Genomic DNA, 18000 nt, shown 5'->3' with positions numbered 1-18000 from the left:
TTATGTCCTGAATTATATGATATGTGTAGAAGTAAAGTTAGAAAATATTAGGGTTTTTTTTTTCTTTTGCTGTCTTATTGGTGTTTGGAACATTTATGTTATATGAGATATTTGAGTGATTGATGTTTGGTGATTCTTGTTTAACGATTTGTCCAAATTTGAAAAACGTTGTGTTTTGTTCAGGTTTTTTGGCTTCTATATCCTCATCGCAGGGTTAGTTTGATGGGTTAGGCGCTTGGGTGTTTGGTTTATTTTTGTTTGTTGACGTTTGTTGGCAAAGACTGAGTTTAGTTGTTAGAATTTTGTGTCTTGTCTTGAGAATGTGTTCCTTTGGAAGGTTGATGTAATTGTATATTAATGTACTTTTGTATCTTGTTATGGTATGTTAATGTGACTAATGTGTTATAATGTCAGTGGCATCCCCAACTGGTTGGGGGATAAAAAACTTGTGTTGGAATTATTTGTATAAGGGTTAGGGCACCCCTGAAGTTCCCATTTTATTTTATTTATTCTTTGTTGATAAAAAAAAAACTAGAATTCATTTTGCAATTTTTACATAGTATTTTTATGTTTCAATTCATTGTCTACCAACAAATTGTTTTTAAACAATTTACAGAACTCAATAATTTTGCAACATTTTTTATTCTAGTATGTTAATATAGTCATATATCGTTTAGGAGTCGAGTTCAATCACAATTTATATACTTCTTCCTCTTCTAACCTACCAAAGCGTCTTTTAAGAACAAAACTGTGACGGAAGACCAATCTCCAAAGTGAACAATACCTCAGATACGGTGATTTACAATATTGATTTTATTCAATAATAAATGTTGTTATCTGTTTAATGACTAATTATTTGAAATCCCCTCATTTATGCTGATACGGAATCAAATCCCTTAAAATATGATATTAATAGACAATCTATTAGTACGTAAACAATCCAGACATCCCTTAACTAGACAGAGTCCATGACACTACATCTTCATTTAAGACAAAAATAAAAAAATAGTTTAACATAACAACATGTAACAACACTTAAAACTCCTCATCTCATCTAATAACTTCAAATAACATTCACAGAAAAAAAAAATTACATTATCCATTAAATACCACAACCTATTAATGTTATTGAGATTAACAACAGTTCTAATATAACAATCAATATTTATGGAGAAAAATGATTAATATAACTCCTTTTACATTTTAAACCACTCATAAATCTATATTAAAATGATATTTTTAATATTAGTGACTATATGCTCCTGTGATGTGAGCATATTCATTTAGAGTGGCCTAACCGAATAATCACTCCAAATCATAATTTTGTCATATTGTTTAATCCATATTGTAATCTTAGACCATAAACAAAGGAAATGCGATATAAAATTAAGACATGATATATTTTTTTAATTAATCTTTTGGTTAAAGAACATCTAGTGTTAAATAGACAAGTATTAAAATATAATATGCTCCATGTCTCCCGAATAACGCTAAGAAGTCCTGTAACCACTATCTTTAATTTTCTTTTTTACAAAATGGATTATAATTTATTTTAAATCACTATTTTTAATTATTTAAAGAAAAGTTATATGAATTTTTTTGGTAGCGTGAGAGCTACAGTGAGTGGGTGTCACGGGTTAGTAGAAGACGACATACGAGAATGCAATAATACAAAACAAAGTTTGTCCCAACTTCGTTAAACTTAACGGCAGTCACATATTCGGTAAAAAAAAAATTGGTATTTAAGAAAACAGCCACGGGTGATAATAAAACAAAAGAGAATAAATAAATATAATTATTGCGCAATTATTAATTGACTCACGAGGTTGGTTATATTTTAAAAAAAAAAATTCTGTTTGTATTATCTAATATATATTGAAAATTACGTTCTCCTTCTTTTTATTAAGTCTTAATATTAACTTAAATTAATAATAAATACTAATTATTTAAAATTTCTAGATATCATATGGTATATCAGATTCGGCCATGATACTATAAATTGATTTATTTTGAATAATTTGGTCACAATGGCATACATAAATGGTGAAACGGAATATTCCCTAACATCATTCTAAGAAATAGTTCCCACAATTTCAAGATAAAACACAGAGTAGAAGAACAACCTGAACCTGAAGAACATGAAGAAGAACTAAGGAAGTAAAAAATTAGGTTTAGTTTATGCATAAGATCCATTGTGGGAAAGATACACTAAATGCTCCTTATGACATGAGACGGCTACAAAATTGGAGGAAGTGGAAGATGAAAAACTTTTGGAGAAACAGAAATAAGCAATAAAGGTAGAAGGTGTTCATGCATGCATGCATCAGACTGTATGAGCTGCTTGGATGGCATTCGGATGTAAGTTTTTGAGTCTCACAACTGACTCAACATGTCCTCTCAGAGTGTGCAACTCCCCCAGCCTGCAAAGTTTGATGCATTTTCAGAGTTAAAATAGCTTTGTATAACACAAGTGGTGGTGGTGGAGGATCGGGGATGTGTCTTAAATGGTGTGTTCGTGTCGTATTCGTATCCGTGTTGTATCAATGTCTGTGTGAGTGTTGCTACGTAGAATGGTGTGAGAAAAGTACCTGGCTATTTCAGCACGTCGGCTGGCCTGTTCAGCTAAGATAGAAGAGCGCCTTCCATTGACCTCCAGACCTGCCATGAGATGCAGTCCTTGTAGAGTCCTCTGAGAAAGAACCCACTTTGCAGCTCTATCTTCTTTTCCATAGTCTTTCTTAGATGTAAAAGCAGTCTGTTCAACACAAACAACAAATGTAAGCTAAGCTGCACATTAATATGCAATCACAGTTTTTTTGGAAAAATGATGTTTTCACAAAATCACAGTTGTGAATATATCATTAACTCAGTTTTTGTGAGTTTGTGAGTTACCTTTCTTTCAAATATGAGTTTCCAGGCATCTCCACTCAAGGCATAACGAACTGTGAACTTAATGATGTCCAAGGGTATATAGAAGATTACACTGTATAACCATATAATACCAGCCCATTCCCATCCAATTCCGCTAATCTTAGCAAAACTCATATTTGCATACACACCAATTAAGGTCGCCACCTAATCAATGCATACATCACATTCTTCAACAACCACTATTTATGTGTTCAAAAAATTAAACTTCCTTACACTTGCAGGCATGCAATATTACCAGTTGAGCTATTACAAAGGCGCACATCAGCAGCACACCGGGTCTCTCTAGAAATGACCATCCAAAGCTACGAGTAACAAAGATTAGAGCCTGGCTAATGATGCTAACTTGCAGATATACAGCTGATGAAACTTTCTCGCTGTCACTAGCCAAGGAGGTTACATGGAAGTAGGTCTGCAACAACACTTTTTTAGCTTAAATATGTTTTTTGAGTCAAATGCCATTTTCATTTGAGGTCTAAATACACGAGCTGAAAGAGAGGCAGAGACTTTTGTACCTCAAAGAAAGTGGTCTCAACTATTGCCCAATAGAATAGGACTGTAACCAAAGCAAGATAAGTTCCAATCACTACTCCTGTTGCAAATATCTCTGGTAGCTTCCAACTGTCAGGTGTGGGGGATGGCTTCACTCTGTCTTTAGATATAGTCATGATGGTACCTAATTCAAAACTAAAATATTAAGATTACAAATCTTACATATCACTACCATGTCTAATGTCTGTGATTATTTGTTCAATCCTACCTTGTAAAAACTTGTGTTATCCCTTTGTTAAGTTATGTCAGTCTCAAAGTAAAACTTTTTCTGTTAAAAAAACTTCTGTTATTTACTTAATTGAAGATTATTTGTTTTCTGAGATTTTATACCCTAAGATTCTATAGTGAAGCTAGAATTGTATATCTTTGGAACATTTACACTCTTGAATGTGAATTTTTTTTTGTGGGATGCTCTAAAACCGGGGATGGAAAAATGATTAGAAGTGTTACCATCATTTAGTATTGCAATGATCAAGACCATGAAGGGTGGAAAATCATACTCCCAAATTAATGCCAGGAGAGTAAAACCAAGCTGCAAAAGGGTTTGGTTTGATAAGTTGGATGCACGTCCAAAGGGACTTTCATGTTTAGGTAGAAGTTCATGAATAGAGAAAAACATAATCTATAAAAATGACTTTGAAATTGGGAGTAGGAACTTTTCTTACCACTATCCTTATGGTGATGGAGACTGCATATATCTGCATTAAAGAAAGCAATCAAATAAATATTATCATGAAAAACACTGAGTTATTGCTGATTGAGACATTTATAATGACTGGTGGTTTGACCAATCTAGATTTCAGTGAAACACTTTGACTATTTTCTTCTAGCTTTTAGGAGTCTTGCTTTCTTGTTGAGGCTACATAATGTATAAAAAATGAAAGGAGAAGTTTTCTATGATAATGCAGAGAAGAGGAATACTACACACTCAACTGTATAATTTTTCATTCTTTGGAATATAGCTCTGCTAGTTAACACAGCACTAATAATGACACTTAAGCCAGGCTCGGTTAAGACCAAATCAGCAGCACTTCTTGCAGCATCTGTAGCGTCTGACACAGCTATTCCGATATCTGCTTTCTTCAATGCTGGGGCATCATTTACTCCATCCCCAGTCATCCCAACAACATGTTGCTTTTCTTGTAAAATTTTCACTATTTCATACTTGTGTTCTGAAAGTATGCATTGCAACATTGATAAAACAATTGTTAAACATACTTGGTGAAATAGCAACATTTACGAAAATGATAGGTAACGACATATAGGAGATATCCATCCAAAAGATTTGAATAAGAACAAAAACTGGTGTTAAGCACTTCAGACTAGAAATTTTCAGGCTTAAATCACTCTATTTTTATGGTAAATTTGAAATAGTGCAAGCCATAGGCTAATTGGAACAACTCATGTCTGACTAGTAAATTATAGGAGGCTGAAAGGTTTAAGAAAAGTGATCAATTATGCAAGATTTTGTACCCAGAAGACTCATGATGTTGATCTATTAAAACAATATTTCATCATTCTCTTGTGTTGTGAGATGTCTGAAAAGCATATCATTTCTATTTATAGTTATTTATTATACAGAATGAAAGGAAGCAGTAGTGATATGTATATATTATAAGCAACTAATTTTCTTAAATATGAAATCCATATACCAGGATAAACACCAGCAAAGCCATCTGCCATTTCAACGAGCTCATCTACAGGGAGAGCTTCATGCTCTTCTTTTTCACGCCCTAACAAAGACGAAGAAGGGTACATGTTTGTTCCCATGCCAAGTCTTCGGCCTGTCTCCTTTGCAATTGCTAATTGATCACCTACAATGCATTGACGTGTAAACTGGATCATTTGACCTTAAACATTTCAAATATGCATATACACAAAAAATTAATGACTTATTCAACCACTTTTATTGGAAGATATATAAATTTTCTTTTTTTGGGCGAGTTGCAGGCAAGTTCCAATATAGAGAAAATATAGTGAGTTAAAAGGATTGATGATTTACTGGAGCAGGTTTGGTGAAGTTTGATCCCAACAATATTCTCCCATTGATATTTCCTTTACTATACTTCCTTTATATAATTGTAGCTACACATTGATCCTTTGATTCTATAAACCTTGAATATCATTGTGAACTTTTGTATTAATGTGAATATTGAGCAATTTGATTAGAATTAGACAAAATATCTTATATCAAGCAGTACCCCTTATCATTGCAACAACTACCACCACATTATGGTCTTTTGTTATATTTGATTATATGCTTCCTTTGAAATTTCATGCTTACCTGTAATCATCTTAACACAGACTCCAAGGTTAAGTGCTCTTCGGATGGTCTCAGCACTATCATGTCTTGGTGGATCAAATAAAGGCAACAATCCACAAAAAGTCCAAGGACCTCCAGGGCTATCCTTGGATTTTTCAGGAACTTCCTGAAAGAGTTATGACTTATCTAAGACAAAATAATAATTGACATTCTAAAATTGTTCAAGTAATAATTAACATGTTTTGAAAATTTCTATTAGTAAGCAGCATTGACATCTTTTTTCTTCTTTTAATTATCCTTTTATCAGGAAAGGAACAAAGAAGGGTATCATGTTGATAACCTGATAAGCAACTGCAAGAGATCGCAATCCCCTCTCAGCAAATTTGTCTATTATATTGTGCACTCTTTTGGCAATTTGGTCTTTCTCTTGACACAACTCTAGAATCTGGTATGCAGTAAACAGCCAGAAAACACTGAAGTTTTGTTAAAGGCATTCCCATGATTGCAAAAAAAAATTCTCTCCACCCTTTGGATGAGGGTCCATTGAGAAAAACTTTGCATTAGATTTGAAGTAAAACTAGGAGACATTAGGCAATAAGAAAAGGCTATTCACCACCTTTAAAAAATTTTGATACCTGTTCCGGAGCTCCTTTACTGGCCCTATAAAAATTGCCATCAGAATCAATATACGTTATAGCTGTACGTTTATCTACAGGATTGAATGGTAGAAAATGAACTTCAGTGATGTTTGCACGTGCCTGTAGAGAAAAAGAAGGAATTCGTTTTCTTTTATCATAATGAACATTTGGAGAGTTTCTGTATTAAAGTAACATTGGGTCTCTTTACCTCCTTTGGATCAGCTAGCATATTAACTACGGCAGTATCAATGGCATCCTGGTTTTCCAGTCTAGCTGCTCTGGCTGCTAGTAGAACAACCGTATCTTTGTCCATATTTCTATTAAAAACCTGTTCAACATTCAAAAAGAAACTCTAAGAAGGACAATACCTCCTAGCAGTCCTCTGAACAATTCAGAATAAGAAAGTTTGTTCAAGAAAATAGTTGGTAGTAAAAGTTTTCAACTCTTAGGAATTCTTTGCATCTCAATATTTTTAATCTTTGTGAAAAAAGATCATGTTTTTTGAATAGCGAATTGAGGGTGTGGAAGGACCAAATAATATGTTCAATTGAAGTAGTGCCAAATGGTAACTAAGAATTAGGACACGTTACATCATGATTAGTGAAGAATGAAATGCTTCAAAACTCAGTATAAGCTATCCAAACATGCATGAAGTTTCAAACTCTTATGTGAAAAAGTTGCTAATCATATAGTTTTTTTAGTGACTTGATCAAACTGCATTGTAGTTGTACTCGTTACGAACACATTGGATTCTATATTCTTAGGCAATTATTTAGAAATTGAATTCTGATAAAGCATGTGAAAATATTATTTTGAATTAACAATATAGATAATATACTTTTATGTCATTTTTAAGTACCTACCTCAATAAGGTTTTTATCAACAGTCAGACGATTCAGTGTTAGAGTTCCAGTTTTGTCACTGCAGAGCACATCCATGCCTGCCATTTCTTCAATTGCTGTCATTCTTTTTGTGATAGCTCCCTTACAAATAAAGTAAAAATACAGAAAGAGCATAGTCAGCAGCATAAAGATTTGTTGTATCGTTTTGAACTGAATTTAGAGTTTAGGATTTAGGGTTTGTCAAACTTTAAACTAGGATTATTGTTAATGCAGACAAAATCTTAGTTTCTTCCAATCTTAATTTGATTCTAGTTAAGAGCTAAAGAGTTGGACCTGCTGAGAAAGACGGTGAGAGCCAATTGCAAGTGTTACAGATAAGACTGTTGGCATAGCGATGGGTATTCCTCCAATTAGGAGAACGAGAAGATTGTTGATCCCATCCCTGTATGATCTATGCTCCACTGGGAACATTATAATTATTTCAAAAATAATCCCTATAGCTATAGAGCAAATGCAGAAGTTACCAATTGAGGTGAGGACCTGAAAAAGGTAAGAAAACAGATATGGTCTGAAATTTGACTGATTGATCAAACACTTGCAAACTATATTTTGCATTGAAATGAATTTCCATATAAAACAAATGCTTTAATCTCAATGTATACTTCTTCACTCCTTTTTGCTAGTGTTATCACAAGTTAAGCATCACCACAATCCTTAAAAGCATGCACTGGTGTAGAAAGACTTAAAAACGGACTATTTTCACTGTAAAACAGCAATTTTCTAGCCGTCTTTAATGTACATGTAGTCTTATGTCCAATAAAGAAGAAGGCGACACAAAGAGGGTGGTTATAATAAAAGTCGTCATTATAAGCTATACATATTCAAACAAAAAGGGCGACTATAGTAAAAGTTGTCCTCTTACACCTTCCTTATGTATGATAAAAGCGGCTACGGTGAAAGCGGCTATGATACGCATTCAAACTTCTAGCTCTTTGTAAACAGCTTGGCTTGGCTATATTTGTTATTAATATAACCATGCCAATAGAGTTGAAAGTTTTCCAAAGTTACCTTCTGAAAATGTCCAACAACTTCAGTACTGTCAACTAGGTATGCTGCCTTTCCAAAAAAGGAGTGAACTCCTGTTGCTATCACTACAGCCTCAATCTCTCCATGTTTACATGTTGAACCAGAAAAGACCTCGTCACCAGTTCTTTTTGTGACAGGTAGAGATTCTCCAGTAAGGGCTGACTGCATAAAACAAAACCAAGACATCACATGAACTCTGTTTCTTCATCAATTATACCAGTTTATGTTATGAGAAGGTATATTACGAAATTACTAAATAGAAAAAAAAATTATACATTAGATGTAGAATGTTTATTTATTTCATAACAAAGGGTTACCTGATCAATTTTTAGAGGATCCCCTTCTAGCAACCGAGCATCAGCTGGAACTATATCTCCCAATTTTATGCTTATTATATCTCCAGGTACTAAAATAGCTGCATCTTGCTCTTGCCACTGCCCATCTCTGAGAACCTGAACAAAGATATTAGGGACTAATTTGTGTATGTAAGGAATCTTGAAAACAAGGTATTGTAGCATTACAATTTACAAGCATTAAGCAATATAGTAACATACTACTAGAGTAATTTCAATTTTTTAAGGAGATATGTTCAGTCTGCATGCCATAGGTGATGAGTTCCAAGGTGAATATCATCCACAAAGAAACATACCCTTGTTTTTGGAGCTAAACGAGCCATTAATGCTGCTGCAGCATTACCTGCATTATTTTCTTCTATAAAACTAATAGTTGAGTTTATTACCAGTAGGCATATAATCCCTATAAAGTCTTGCCAATCAGGACCTTCCCCCTGAAAATGTATCTCAAAGTAAGGAACCAAGAAGTGGAAATACAAACCAAAAACAGAATGCTGAAGGAAAAGACAAAAGAACATATAATATATTGAAGAACAATATTATTGCATTCTCTACTCACTCCACCATTAGCAAGGACAATCGCCATCAATGCTGCTGCTTCCATAACCCATGATAAAGGATTCCACATAAAACCAAGAAATTTCAATATTTTATTATCCTGCAGCAGAATTTGAGGACAAAGTTAGGGATAGAAATTCTTTAAGTGGATGCAAACATGCTAACTGCATATAGGGCCTGGCAACAAAATGAAATGCCTCTTTGCCTTTCAAAATAAATTACCACAATGCAGTGTAGAACAGATGAAAACACTTTTAAACAAATTTAAATGGAGAACTTAAACAAAATCCAAATATCTAATTATGTAAATAATATGTTATTTGAGATTCAAAGGGAGACAATATCTATGTAAATGTGAGTGGATTATTAGTGTCAAGACATAAAAGTCATCTTCTTTATAATACTCAACATTTAAAACATTTGAGGTAAGAAAAAGTTCCCATAATGAGCTAAAGACATTACTATCATTATCAACAACAAAATATTTTTGTTCTTTGTCGAGAAGAAGTACTAAACTAAATCACTATTGTCCATGTATAGCCATAAGCATCCCTACTCCAACTTGCCTAACTCTTCTACTTTCAACTGATTGATATAGGAAGTGTTAGGTGAACACTTACTTTAGTGCTAATTCAATAAGTTTGCCATATAAGAGCTTTTGTTACAAATTTGTAAGAAAATCGATAAAATAAACTAAACAGAGCTCATTTTGATAAATTTCACCAAGAAACTTGGCAAAGTAAGCTATAAGGAACTCACAATTTATAAGGTTCAAAATCTCGGTGAACAAACTACTTTAACATATATATCTTGGTATGATAAACACAATGCTTTAACAAAGTAATTGAATGGCCAAATCTGTCCTGATTCACATACTCTATATGATGAATTTATGAAAATAAGATATTTATAAGTATGTTCTTACTTTCTTCTCTTCAAGTTTGTTTGGGCCAAATATCTCTATTCGAGCTTCTGCATCGTCAGATGAAAGTCCTCTATGTGATGTTCTCAACTGTTCAAATACTTCTTCTAATGGTATACGCTCCTGATCAAAACAACAATGCAATTTACAGTAAACACTGAAGTTGAAATTAAAATAATAAAAGTTTATTTCATTTGATAAGATATTTTTAATTTAAATCACAAAAATGTAATTTCTTTTTATTAATCTTACCAAATCAATGCCATCTCGGTTGAAATTCTCAGGATCAAGCAACGGTTTATCCAGTTCCTCAGCCATGTTGTTGCTGCAGATTATACATGCAGCAGTTAACCAGTTGTAATTGTAACAATTGGTCCAAATCAGAATTGTATCTCTTGAGAAAAATATGCAGCATCAAACCATGCAAAAAAGTAAACTTGAATAAATTTTAGTGTAGTAATGACAATGGTTGTTTAAGCCTAACTCAACCTTACAAAATCCGGTTTGTAAGAGCTCTTATTAGAATAGTCTCAGCTTATAAGGTCAGCTTTCTACTCAGTTATATACTATGAAATATTATTATCTCTAGTCGATGTGAGATCTCTAACACACTTGCCCCATGCCGAAACTGCCAACTCGTGCGTGAGACTAAGTGATCTGATAACTGCCCAACAGCGGAGCGGGTGATGGCCTGATAAACTCAACAAACTCTCGATATAATAGACTCTAAATTGCTCTGATAGCATAATAAATCCATGATCAAAGATACAAGAGAAAAGAGGAAGAAGAACATGAACTAAATTGGTGGCGAAAGTTTAAAAACTATTATTATTCATATACTCGTACCTGCATGCAAGCAGTTTTATTTATAGAGATACAGAACAAGATATGGGCCGTAACAGATGAGGCAGCCCAAAGAGAAAATAAAACACAAAAGTATGAGTCACTCATTGCATCACTACCTAAGTTGACAGAGTAATTATGAATTATACACTGTACACTCTGGTCGGAACAGTAGTAGTAGGATGAGACATGATGAGGTATTAATGAATGTTTTGTGATGAAATACTTACTTGGAAGAAAAGTGAAAGAGGGAACTGAGCTAGGTAGTGAGAAGAAGCAGAGTGGAAGTAAAATAGAGAGAGACACATTCCATTTGATTACATTACATTAATAATGAAAGTATTGCTAAGAATGTTAGTATGTTAGTTGCATGCTGCTGACTGTTGGTTGGCAGTTGCTGAAGAGTAAGCAAGCAACGATGCAATGCCACTTTCCAACAGATTCCACAAAGAGATCAAACAAACAGTGACAGTTGGGTTGGGTTGTCTTGTCTTGTCTTGTCTTCAGCCACCTTTCAAAACCTAACTTTCTATCCTTCCCCATTCAACTCTTGTTTTCATTTACTTCTCCCTAATTTCAACTTTTCCATTGCATACATCATCACCTCTTCTATACTCTCTCATCTGCAACAACTGCAAACATATGTATATCACCATTCTCGGACATCGTCTAATTTATCATCGTCTACTACATTTCTATTACTATAATTATAAGGAAATACAGAAAGAAAGAGTACAGATACACTGAAAATTTGACAAAACCAATTATAACATTATAGCATATTATATGATGGTATGGCTATCAACACGATTTCGTTCACCTTAATCATCTTATGAATGGATTAGTTCAACCTCAACCACCTAACCTTCAATCTTAAAATTTGACTTTTTTTATATATCTGACAAAACATAATACACACACAAATACTGAAATTTCATAACTAAAAATTAAAGATTTCATCTAGTATAAAATGTATAATGAACTAAAAGAATAAAAAATATCATATGAACACACTTTTCAGTATTCGTTAACTCCAAACTTTTTAAGTTTTAACATTATTTCCATCAATTTCAAAATTTAAGTTTTCACATAATATATAATAAATTAAAGGAATACAATTTTAATTAAATACTACCTTTATTACTTAATAATTTGTTTAGATAAATTAATGGGCTAATTGTTAGTGTATTAGCTAAAGTTAAACAATAGTTTAAAAGTAATATTATAAAAATTAATAACTCTTAATGATATTGATGAATAATTAGTGTTTGGGGGTAGAAGAACATTGTAATAAAAAGTTAAACTTGTTGAAGAAAGGAACTTGAGAGGGTACATGAAATTGGTGTCCTTGATTCCTGCTGCCATTAGTCCTCCCACAAACACTTTGGGCCTTTCTTGGTACTTCTGAATGTGATTTTTTCCCCAAATAATGAGGGTAATTTCTTTCTACACCTCACTGGTTTCTTCTTTCAGCTCTCTATTCATTATCGGATGCACTCTTCAGAATCTAAAAAATGCATTTTGATTCTTATTGAGTTGAAAAAGAGAAATCAGTTCCAGCCCAGATGCATGAAACAAGCTGTGGCTGATTGGTATCATTTAAAAATAATAATTTGATAGCTTTGCCTGAAACCCTAGGATCGCATTTCAGTGGCGGCTGCAGCAGGAAAGCACTCTTCGTTTTTTGCTTGTCTCCGATGTGCCACCGCTGAAGGTAATCCCTGTCGCATGATTCGCTTTTGACGATTCTTTTTCAATGTTTTGGCTTACTCATTTGAATCTTCTCATTCTCATTTTCTTTTCTTTAATTAGAGTAAATACCCAACACAGATTCCTCAAAGAGAGATTGGTGAACTGCTTATTAGGTCCCCGAAGATGAAAATTTCATCCATTTAGTTCCTTCATTGTTCATTCCGCTAGAATGCGAGTTCCTCCTTTTATTGTGTGAAGAAGGGTGGTCACAGTTTCCTTGAGGAATGATGAGAAATCTCTCTGCATCTCATTCCTTCGGGCTTTTCATCACCTCACCCGTCTTTTCTCCCAAAAACCTTCCTTCTCTCACTCTCTCCTCACCCCCCAGAAGAAGATCTCCTCTTTCCATTCAATGCGCGGTTCAATTCCGTCCCTGCATCGACATCCACAGGGGGAAAGTGAAGCAAATTGTGGGGTCAACCTTGCAAGACTTGAAAGGAGGTGATGGGTCGGATCCTGTCACCAATTTTGAGTCCGATAAGTCAGCTGCTGAGTATGCCACTCTTTACAGAAGTGATGGACTCACGGGTGGCCACGTTATCATGCTTGGTGCAGACCCTTTGAGCAAAGCTTCTGCCTTGGAAGCATTGCATGCTTATCCCGGCGGTCTACAAGTTGGAGGGGGGATAAATTCTGACAATTGTTTGAGTTACATAGAAGAGGGAGCAAGCCATGTCATTGTGACATCTTACGTATTCAATGATGGACAAATGGATATTGGAAGGCTAAAAGATCTTGTTCGAATTGTTGGAAAGGAGAGGCTTGTGTTGGATCTCAGTTGCAGAAAAAAGGATGGTAGATATGCAATTGTCACTGATAGATGGCAGAAGTTCAGTGATGTTTTTGTTGATCCTGGTGTAATGGAATTTCTTGCCAACTTTGCTGATGAGTTTTTGGTCCATGGTGTTGATGTTGAAGGGAAAAAGTTGGGAATTGATGAAGAGCTTGTTGCTTTGCTTGGAAAACATTCACCAATTCCTGTTACTTATGCTGGTGGGGTAACTGGAATGGCTGATCTAGAGAGGATAAAAAGTGCCGGAATGGAGCGTGTGGATGTAACTGTGGGTAGTGCCTTGGATATTTTTGGAGGAAACATGTCTTATGAAGAGGTTGTAGCTTGGCATGCCCAGCAAAAGGCCCATATAGTTTGATTAATATGTTTTCTTCTAATTGGAGAAAGGATCTGTTTTTAGTGTTTCTCTAGATGTGTAACCATGTATCAGGTTATTTTTTTATGACTGAAGGCAAATTGAACAATTAATAACAGACTATCTAGTATGAACTGATAAATATTTTAATAATACTGGGTGTACAACAATACTGCAATAGCTATCTAATGCGAGTTCAATAAAAGTTTCATTGCACTTTTTGGTTTTTTTTAGCTTTGACGGTGTGTTATTTGGATTTGTCAACCGTTTTATTGGTTAATAATTCTATTTTTTAAAATTAGTTAATTTTAGTTTCTTTTATGATTGATTTTACATGGGGTGAAATTATGATTGATAGGGATAATGAAGTTTCCAGGGTTGATTATTGGTATAACAGTTCAGATTCCGTTGGACAGTGGAAGATCAGATAATTTCCTATAGCCACGGTGTTGACTCATTGTCTCAAACTATAGGTAGAACCTATACCTAATTTTCAAGTCTTGGTTGGTAATGACAATGCTCTTGTTGCAGAAGGTTTGGTCAGAGAATTGGAGGTTAAGATTCAAAGACATTCCTGAAGCTTCTAGTATTTTTTAGTGATGCAATATTAAGATTGAAAAGTAAAACAAGATAGACTGGAGTCAGATAACAAAGGCTTGTGCAGTTCAGGATGTTGTATTATTGGAAAGAGTTAACAGAAACAATTTGTCGCATTAAGGTATGCTTTCTGCAAAAGAAATTATGTTAATTCCTAAGATAGAAATTTTCTTGAGCAATATGGACGATCACATATATAATTATTAAAATCTTGGTACTAGCATAATCAGACAAGGAGAGTCATCATTTACAGAAGTAAAAATGATTCTGTATATATTGAATTGTAACATTTTTGCACAAGTGTACATGTCTATTGTCAGTATTTGTCAATGACAGACATTTATCTCTAGTCTTAATTCATTTGCTGGTTGGATAATCCTGCATTCCTTCGTCATTCCACAACATCTCTGATGCTTGGTCTCTTGAAAGTATTTCTGGTTGACACACAGCAGGCTACATCAAGAACATGCATCTCTTCTTCAAAGCCCTTGCCTCTCCTAAATGGATCAAAGACTTGATCTTGTTTTACTTCACTCCTCATTTGTTGCCACCCATGTTTGTCCGTACTCTGGGGTGTCATAAAAAATGCATAAGCATGTGTTTTGGAAACGATATCGAGGACCTGGGTCCTCTTAAGTCCTATTATCAATACATATTAAAAACAGTGAAAAAAAAAACTCAAAGCTCAATGAAGGAACATCCTTACTGCTTGAATTCTACTCTATTAGTTGTTGCAATTTGCAAACAGTCTCTAGTGAGCAGCTTGTGCCACACTTCTGGATGTACAGTGAATGGAGATGCATACATGTCATTAAGGATTAAGAAATACTCTACCAATCCTTCTGAATTGTTTGTGATAGACGAAAGGCATGTTAGTCCTTTTTCTCCTCGTATATGCTTTCACTTCCCTTTTCACCACATACAAAAGTATCTGTACTCGGTTATGTGAAACTAGTGACAAGATTAATATATAGAGTTAAACTCAGGCCTTGATATTATGATAATAATGTGAAATAAAATAGTTTGCATGCAGTTGAAAATATAAACGAGGACCTCAAGTATATAAAAATTTCCTTACCCTGATCAAGGTACCAGTATGCATGTAAAAATGGAACCATATCTTCTGCATATCAAGAACTCATTTGACCCATCACAGATTAATGCTAAACTAGAAGAAAGATAATCTTGATCTAAGCACCAAATCGAATAGTATATCTATTCAAGGTAAAAAAATTGGCATCCAGAAAAGATCCTACTCAACATCATGCTTAGAATCCAAACTTTTTGAATGTCATAAAAAGCTGGCAGCCAGCCATCAAACCTCCACCGAAACTGAAAAATATGATTTGACTATTTTCAGAGTCCGTGGTAATACTTGCATCTACCGATTCGCATATCCTCCACCCTCACTTTCTACGTATGTAAATATCACATTTTACAGGACAACAAATCCAAGTATAAGAACTAACTATTCTTATTTAGACAAATTTCTTAACAAACACTTATATAAATGATAAAATAAATAAATTTCTTTTATAACTTAAAATTTGAACTTAATTTATGGAACAACCTTAATTACTTATTAAAAAATTCTAACCTGTTTTATATCTGTCAATCAGTTAAAGGAATGAAAAGATTTAAGATTTCACCGGGTCATATTATCCCCTAAGAAGAATAAGTACTTTTTGTTTCGGATCAAACGAAATTTTGCTAACAAAGGAACATATTCTCCCTAGCAACTAAACAGGATTCATCATGAAGATATTGTTTTAGACTGAAAAAGAATATATTATCTTTGGTTTGCAATAAGAAGAATACTGGTACAGATCCTGATAGTTGGTTAAGGTGGTGAGTGGTGACATGTTCTGTATTAACAAGGTGTGAGTAACATAGGATAGACTGTTACCAGATCCATAGTTGGAAGTAAAACAAATGGTATCGTGAGAAAAAGGTAGAATCCAACCAAAAGCCAATGGTTGGTGTTCCCATGACTAAACACTCCGTGCTTTCTCTGGATTATAACTGTGCCCTCTTTTGATGTTCCATCACCTTTGCCACTTTTCTAATAAACCTGAACCTCAATATTCTCAACCTTAACATCAACATCAACGTTGCTTGATCTTTTACGCCAACCAGTTTAATCCACATTGGTAACACAAGTAAGGCCAATATTTTATTCCATCACGAAAACCACATTCATTCCCCCTCCCTAAGTTGAATCTTAAACCTCTCAACTACACAAATCCTTGAGGCCTCAGTTTTCGAGCCTACACGTTCACTTCCTCTGTACTCCTCCTTGCCTTTGTACGTATGTACGTATTTATATAATATACATTCATACGTATCAGTATATAAGTTCCTCTGCTCCTCCACCAAACCCCACAAGCATTTTTTGGAGTGTGAAAAGCACTAAAAAATATCAGTATCAGCATATAGATGGGTGAGGTTGAAGAGTTGAAGCAAGGAGCTAAGATCCGTGGCAATGGTAAGAGGAAGGGAGATGGGTTTAGCAACAAGTGCGCTTCTTTGGTGAAGGAGCAACGTGCTCGTCTCTACATCCTGCGTCGCTGTGCCACCATGCTTCTCTGTTGGTATATCCAAGGAGATGAGTGAAATGGAAACCATTTTTTATTCATCACACCTTTCTTTGTCTCTTTCTATTTGAGTTTGTTTGATTAAGTTTGAAGTGTTGAACCCCTTTTGAATCCTTGAAGATGTTTGAATGAAGGAAGTTGAAGTTGAAGTTGTTGGTGGTTGGTTAGTTGGATTTGCTGGCTTAATCTCCTTTCCCCGTTTGTCTCTTTTTACCCATTTGGAAGGACCGAGGGACCCAAACCAATGGGGTTTTACGGGGACAGGAAACTCTCATTTTATGGACAGACAGATCAATCTTTTACACCACAACCTCCTTTTTTTTCTTGTACTATACTATCTATGTATGTTACCTCTGCAACTCAACCCAATTTCTATCTTCTATCTGTAATCTCATATCTCCTACCAAACAATTTCTAAATTTTTATCAAGTTGCTTCTTCTGTTTCTGTTGTTCCTACTTTAGCTGTTCATTAATCTAATTCAAGAGATTGACATTTAGTTGAGTTTTTTTTTATAATGAAATCAAACTTAACCAATATATATTTTCGTCCATATACTACTCTATCACGAAATTGTTTTTAGTTCATAATTCAAACTTTAACTACTCATGTATGCTTCTAATTAACATCCAGATAATTTGGAATAGTTTCTTTTGTATATTGCATTAGGTTGCACTTCATCATATATTGCATTAGGTTGCACTTCATCAAACTAATGGATGTAATTATAGTGAACATTAGTTTGCAATCAAAATAACAATAAATTTTAAAAAAAATTAATAATCGTTTCACATAAAGAAAAACATATTTCAATCATTTTTATATTATAGATATAAAGTTCGAACAAAAGATAAAAATCAATTTTGTGTTACATTATAGCAAAAAAGACATATTTAACTCTATATTTTAATGATATCCTAAATTC

General features: G+C 34.1%; 3 protein-coding genes across 6 annotated transcripts; 2 read left to right on the top strand and 1 right to left on the bottom strand.

Moving 5' to 3' along the window:
* Window positions 1–1987: 1987 nt before the first annotated feature.
* Window positions 1988–11343, bottom strand: LOC137822539 (ATPase 10, plasma membrane-type). Of its 3 annotated transcripts, none has more exons than XM_068627436.2 (22): window positions 11216–11343; window positions 10395–10467; window positions 10146–10265; window positions 9222–9320; window positions 8959–9096; window positions 8627–8761; window positions 8292–8471; window positions 7557–7763; window positions 7245–7364; window positions 6590–6709; window positions 6379–6501; window positions 6084–6188; window positions 5765–5909; window positions 5133–5294; window positions 4414–4652; window positions 4146–4178; window positions 3931–4012; window positions 3444–3604; window positions 3167–3340; window positions 2893–3075; window positions 2589–2755; window positions 1988–2420 (listed from the first exon to the last, which is right to left on the bottom strand). In XM_068627436.2, exons 2-22 carry the CDS (start codon window positions 10458–10460, stop codon window positions 2324–2326), a joined length of 2856 nt encoding a protein of 951 aa, XP_068483537.1. In that variant the 5' UTR covers window positions 10461–10467; window positions 11216–11343; the 3' UTR covers window positions 1988–2323. The 3 variants fall into 3 exon arrangements, with proteins under 3 accessions (XP_068483537.1, XP_068483538.1, XP_090151307.1); XM_068627437.2 differs by lacking the exon at window positions 11216–11343 and adding an exon at window positions 11105–11198; XM_090295181.1 differs by lacking the exons at window positions 8292–8471; window positions 8627–8761; window positions 8959–9096; ... (2 more) ...; window positions 10395–10467; window positions 11216–11343 and having other exon boundaries at window positions 6084–6216; window positions 7557–7665.
* A 910-nt stretch (window positions 11344–12253) lies between these two features.
* Window positions 12254–14038, top strand: LOC137822543 (1-(5-phosphoribosyl)-5-[(5-phosphoribosylamino)methylideneamino] imidazole-4-carboxamide isomerase HISN3, chloroplastic). Of its 2 annotated transcripts, XM_068627443.2 has the most exons (3): window positions 12254–12420; window positions 12624–12699; window positions 12798–14038. In XM_068627443.2, the coding sequence occupies exon 3, from the start codon at window positions 12962–12964 to the stop codon at window positions 13886–13888; it is 927 nt and encodes a 308-aa protein (XP_068483544.1). In that variant the 5' UTR covers window positions 12254–12420; window positions 12624–12699; window positions 12798–12961; the 3' UTR covers window positions 13889–14038. The 2 variants fall into 2 exon arrangements, with proteins under 2 accessions (XP_068483544.1, XP_068483543.1); XM_068627442.2 differs by lacking the exon at window positions 12254–12420 and having other exon boundaries at window positions 12436–12699.
* Window positions 14039–16779: 2741 nt separating this feature from the next.
* LOC137822545 (small polypeptide DEVIL 22) lies at window positions 16780–17230 on the top strand. Its single transcript, XM_068627444.2, has one exon. The coding sequence runs from the start codon at window positions 16919–16921 to the stop codon at window positions 17093–17095; it is 177 nt and encodes a 58-aa protein (XP_068483545.1). The 5' UTR covers window positions 16780–16918; the 3' UTR covers window positions 17096–17230.
* The last annotated feature ends 770 nt before the right edge of the window (window positions 17231–18000 follow it).

Source organism: Phaseolus vulgaris, chromosome 9 (assembly GCF_051622355.1).
Source record: "Phaseolus vulgaris cultivar YP4 chromosome 9, ASM5162235v1, whole genome shotgun sequence".
NCBI lineage: Eukaryota > Viridiplantae > Streptophyta > Magnoliopsida > Fabales > Fabaceae > Phaseolus > Phaseolus vulgaris.
Note: the sequence above shows the minus strand (reverse complement) of the source record. Positions and strands in the feature narration are given on the sequence as shown.

Excerpts from the sequence above, each read along its gene's own strand:
- LOC137822543 (XM_068627443.2), top strand. The coding sequence starts at position 12,962 with ATGATGAGAAATCTCTCTGCATCTCATTCCTTCGGGCTTTTCATCACC.
- LOC137822545 (XM_068627444.2), top strand. The coding sequence starts at position 16,919 with ATGGGTGAGGTTGAAGAGTTGAAGCAAGGAGCTAAGATCCGTGGCAAT.
- LOC137822539 (XM_068627436.2), bottom strand. The coding sequence starts at position 10,460 with ATGGCTGAGGAACTGGATAAACCGTTGCTTGATCCTGAGAATTTCAAC. Across the intron at positions 5,295-5,764 it reads CTGTGTTAAGATGATTACAG|GTGATCAATTAGCAATTGCA; the intron begins GTAAGCATGAAA and ends AATGCATTGTAG. Across the intron at positions 2,421-2,588 it reads CGACGTGCTGAAATAGCCAG|GCTGGGGGAGTTGCACACTC; the intron begins GTACTTTTCTCA and ends CAAACTTTGCAG.